Genomic DNA, 4,924 nt, shown 5'->3' on the forward strand with positions numbered 1-4,924 from the left:
GGTCTCAGGGTCTGATCTGGTCTCAGTCAGTATATTCTTTTAAATCCCTCCTTAAAAATCCCTTTTATTAAACGGCTTTCTCTATTCGTTGTAAACATTTTGAATTCTCATTTTATCTTTTAGATGTTAATTACTTTATTTCTTCCTTATTTTACTCTAAAGAACTGTGTAAATATGTGTGAATGCCATCAAGCATGAGCAACCCTGTGCATGTGACACTCACAGAGAAAGGACAACAGGATCCTCTAGTGATGAAGCTCTCTCCATGTGTGGACTGACTGCGGGCCGCAGAGTGGCACCAGAGGCTGAACAAGGCTTCAGGGTGCTGGTGTGGGTGTGACTGCCCTCCTCCTCGCTGGCTAAGGGGGCACTGGCTCTGCGTTGCTGGCTGGATGTGTGGGAGCAGGGCTGGGTCTTATCCTGGGAGGTAAACAGGACTGCCTGGGATGTGTTTCCCCACATGCTTTGCACCTTAGAAGGGGAAGGTCCGGCAGCTGAAACACTGGAGGTATCAGAGATACAGTCTGTATCTCCAGGGTTGTGGCTGCCCTCCACCATGCTGTCCGGGGTTACAGGGGTCCCTACTCTGGGGTAGAGGTGGGGCTGAGCTGCAAACGAAGGGCTGCTGAAGTGAGAGGGCGAAGTGAAGCCGGAGGTACGATCTGACTGCCGCTGGTTAGCTGCTGGATCCAAAGTTAACACCTAAAGCACAAAGAGGGTGTGTCAGAGGCTCTGCAAGGGACTAAACCCACCACTGCTGAGTCACGTCACATACCTGTGGTGACGAAGGACTGGATGTAACAGAGCCTTCCCAGTCTGAGCGTTTACAGTCTGTTCTTTGCTTGTTCTGATAAATCTCTTTGAGAGACAGCCGAGGCTCCTGAGACGGAGTCTACGGGAGATGGGAGGTGACACATTTAGCCAAAAGCCAGTTGACTATCAATATTAAAAGCATTTTAACAGTCCCTCCAGAAAAACGCAATTATGCGATCGCAATGCATAATCAGCCAAAGTCCGCATATTCATGCGGGGGCCGCATTTTTTCAAATACGCTGCATTCGCTGCATAAATGCCGATTTCCGTGCATTTTTAGAAGTTGTAGCATATTCTTTTTAAAGCTGCAGAACTTGTTTGACTCATCAATGAGTTTTGAGCCATGGTTGTTTATTAAGGTCTGAATAAAAACAAGATGAGAACTTAATTATTCCAGACTTTTGTGATGTAGTGATGTGTTATCATAGGAAGTAATAAGAATGACTCTCTACATTAAGGTATAGCCTAGTGTGAGAACAGGGTGTTGGGGGAATCAGTTGTTTTTTTCTCCTTTTTCATCAAACCGCAGTTTTTGCAAGTTCCCGCAATTTTGCATAAAATTGCATAAATATCCCGCATATTCCATCGCATTTTTTAAGAAAACGTGCCGCATAATCAAGGATTTTTGCCTGCAACAATCACAAAAAAACTCCGCATTTTTCTGGAGGGACTGATTTAACGGTTTTAATGGTTTGTTTCATGCCTTGATAACATTCACTATACACTGTTGTTACTCACAAGACTCACAGACGCCTCTTGCAGAAGGAGGTAAGCGCCACTATCGAAGCTGTCTGGTAGGGGATGATACAGTTCGCTCTCATTCAGACGCCAGTAAGTGAGGCCTAAACAGAGACAAGAAAATATAAAATATGACCAGAGTTATATTTTAAAAAGCATGAAATATAACTGCAAGAGGGGAAAAATATGGTTGGGAATACACTGTAGGACATGATGTATTGTTACAGTCTCGCTCTGCTTTCACAGCAGTTTCAGGCGACATCCATCAAATTCAATGCTCAAACTGTGTGTAAAGCATAACGAGCAAACACACACACGTTTGCGACATGTTTCAGGAAATTAAAAAAAAGGAACTGATATTATTTTTCCTCATACACAAAATCCCTAGTGGTGCAACAGTGCCCTCTCACTGCCACTGGTGGTAACTGCAACAGGGCTTCATCTTTCATAAAAACTGTAATATTCTGTATTGTTTTATTTCATCACAGCCTTATCGGCAGTAATTTCTTCACACTGGCCGAGTCTTGTCGTGCTGTGTTTTGTCTGAGTCAGTGAATTGTTACCTGATGCCTCAGACATCAGGCTGTCACTCCTCCTCAGGGGAAAGGAGCTGGACGACGGCCCGGGCGGTCGCTGCTGAAACACGATAGAGATGAGTGGATTAGATTCAGCGGAGGGATCAAATGTAATCAGAACAACCGCAACAGACATTCACACCGAAAACAAAAACACTACAGATGCACAGGGCCGAGATAAAAATCTTATCTGCCCTAAAGGAGCAGCTGTTACCACCTGGTGAGCCGTACCTGGTCCTGGGAGTCTGAGCTCTCCAGGGGGTTTTGTTTGTGGGATTCTCCGAGGCTGCGTTGCTGCTCCTGGTACTCGGGAACTTGGGGGGAAGTTTGTCCTGCTTTGCTCTTCTTGGGCCTGAGTTTCTGCCTCTGGGCCCAGGAGGTCAAAAGTTGGCTGGTGCTGCCAAGAGAAGTCAGGGTGAGTAGAAAGTTTCATTTCATTTCTCAGACAAACTGTTGGTGAAATCATTTTAGGACATTTTAATGCCAGATGGAGCGCGGCCACACTGGGACAAAGTATCAAAGACCTCCATTAAAAACAGAAGGAATGATAAGACCTCGAATTATTTACCAATCCCATTATTTTATTGACATTTATATCTTATTTGTGTCAGCACTTCCCAGCAGTATGTAACAATAATTCCTCATAAAATCAATTAAGTGGCTGTAATTAGTGGTGAAATGTGCTCAGACGCATCAGTTGGCAGCTTCGTCAGTGTGCCTGCTGTGGAACGACGGGATGAGTTTTTAAGCTCTGAACTCTTGTGCATCCTGCTGTAACTCATTCCCCGAATTTCCAATAGAATATAATAAAATTATACGTGACTCTTCTGTGATATCGGCATTAAATCTCGGGCCATCGGCAGCCCTGCTCTGGAAAAATCCATAAAATGACAATGTGAAAACAATGTGACGAACTACCACCTGAATTCAGCTTTCTGGAGATGTTTAGCTGTCCGACCACAACTGTACTGTTTTACTTCACTCTCGCTGCTCTCAGCGTCGTTTTCAGCTGCAGCGGGCAGCTTTTTCTCTAAAGTCTCACTGCACACTACCTGCTCATCACCCAACTGACACAGTTATAGACTAACTGGCAGACATAGCGGAGCAATTAGCAGATAAAGAGCCAGATATCTCCCTCAGGAGTTGGTAGAGACCAAAAACTGAGCTAAAAATGAACGAGTGAGGACTCTAAATGAATGCTAATGGATGTGTAATTAAACAACCATTTGCTTTGCTTTTCCAAGTTCACTAAATTAACTTGATGTTTGAGATGATGTTATGTGAATGTCACCGCTGCCCCCAAGTGGCCAAAAAATCAGTTGATGCACGTTTAAACTGACGGGTTACCAGTGAACGGTGGCAGGGATTGGTGCGATGTCACAATAACATACAGCAGACAACCAGACGCATGCAGAGAAATCCTGCCGCTTTCTGTTTCAACCTGAAATCAAGACTTTTCAAGGCCTGCAGACTCCCTACCATAAGGAGTTGTGGTTAATGTGACAGCTCAGACATACCCGGAGGTTCTCTGCTGGTACACTAATGTGTTAGGTTCCTCCACTCCCAGAGTCCTCTCATTGGAAAAACCCTTCTGGCACCCGAGCACAGCAGTCTCTGTGGCTTCCTGGAAGTTCGGGGACCAACGATGCTTCTCCCTCCCTTGACTACCGTCCTCGTCTTTCCCAGGAGACCCAGCAGGTTCCAGGGTTGTTTCCCAAGCAGAGAGCGTCCCGTATCCACTGCTGAGCACTGTGGTCGCCCGCTCCTCCCCCTGGATGGCGGTCTCTGATCTCTGGAGTGGAGGTGAAGGGGAGCTAAAAGGGGTATGGGCAGGGGCGGCCAGGCTGTCATTGTCACTGGCTACATGTTTGCAGTCACTGGAGAGTAAGGGGAAAATATAGGCCTTTGTGTTTGTGGTAGTTTTGGTCACTGGAGTTGGAGAGAACTCTGTGTGTGCCTGGAAGCTGGCCTGGCGGTTCTGGAGCTGAACCAGGGCCTTAATTTCATCCTGAATTAACTTGGAGGAAAAAACAAACAAACACATTATTGTTTCACAGGATAATATTTTAAATGGGCTCATGTGATAAGACACGACTAAATGAAGGCGTACCTGTATTTGGCACTGGTATTGTTCTTGCTGAGCGAGTATTTGCTCTTGGTATTGCTTCTCAACCAGCTGAAACAGATGCAACCATCGGCCCTGTCGCAATAAAAAGGCAAACAAAGTGTCAGGTGACGTCATCACTCACAGCTGGAGCAGAGACAGGATCATTTTAAAACTACACTATATGTGTGTGTGTATTCTCACCTGCAATAATAAAACAGTTTGTGTCTTTTACTGTATTCGCTGATGTCAAACTTGTCTTGTTTGACTTTTAATTTGTAAAAACTTAATTTATTGACTCCCAGTTTGCACCAGCTGAATCCCGAGACCCAGAGTTTATTGTTTGACTGCCCGTAAAGTGAAAACCATCCGCTCCAGTGAGTCTTGCGACGGGTCCCTCGGGATCCCAACGCAATCCTCTACAGCAGAGGCAAAGTGGAAACGTCTGGTGCTTCTAAACTAACGTATGAACTCCCGTAACACCACAAGCATTAAAAGGGCAGCTCGTCTAATGAGTGCTTATTGCTTATTGTTAACTTCACTTGGCTCTTTGACCTTCACTGTGCAGAATGATGTATGTGCAGACACTAGAAGACGTTTCTCTGTGCTCACCTTAAATCTCAGTTTAACACCCGGACGTACATTCAGGATTTAACTAACTAGTTTGGGCATCTTGTGTCCAGCAGTTCAACTT

General features: G+C 45.3%; 1 protein-coding gene across 1 annotated transcript in view; it reads right to left on the minus strand.

The window, feature by feature from the left end:
• Positions 1-4,924, minus strand: part of LOC118332776 (M-phase phosphoprotein 9) — a gene marked incomplete in the record, with an annotated part of 23,831 nt that overhangs the window by 15,083 nt on the left and 3,824 nt on the right. Inside the window, 7 exon segments of the mRNA XM_035668204.1 lie at positions 224-702; positions 776-892; positions 1,552-1,655; positions 2,115-2,187; positions 2,358-2,523; positions 3,644-4,143; positions 4,237-4,326. Of these exon segments, the coding sequence (XP_035524097.1) occupies positions 224-702; positions 776-892; positions 1,552-1,655; positions 2,115-2,187; positions 2,358-2,523; positions 3,644-4,143; positions 4,237-4,326 (1,529 nt within the window).

This window comes from Morone saxatilis, unplaced genomic scaffold (assembly GCF_004916995.1).
Source record: "Morone saxatilis isolate NCDOM2014 unplaced genomic scaffold, NCSU_SB_2.0 Contig21, whole genome shotgun sequence".
In the NCBI taxonomy this organism is placed as follows: domain Eukaryota; kingdom Metazoa; phylum Chordata; class Actinopteri; family Moronidae; genus Morone; species Morone saxatilis.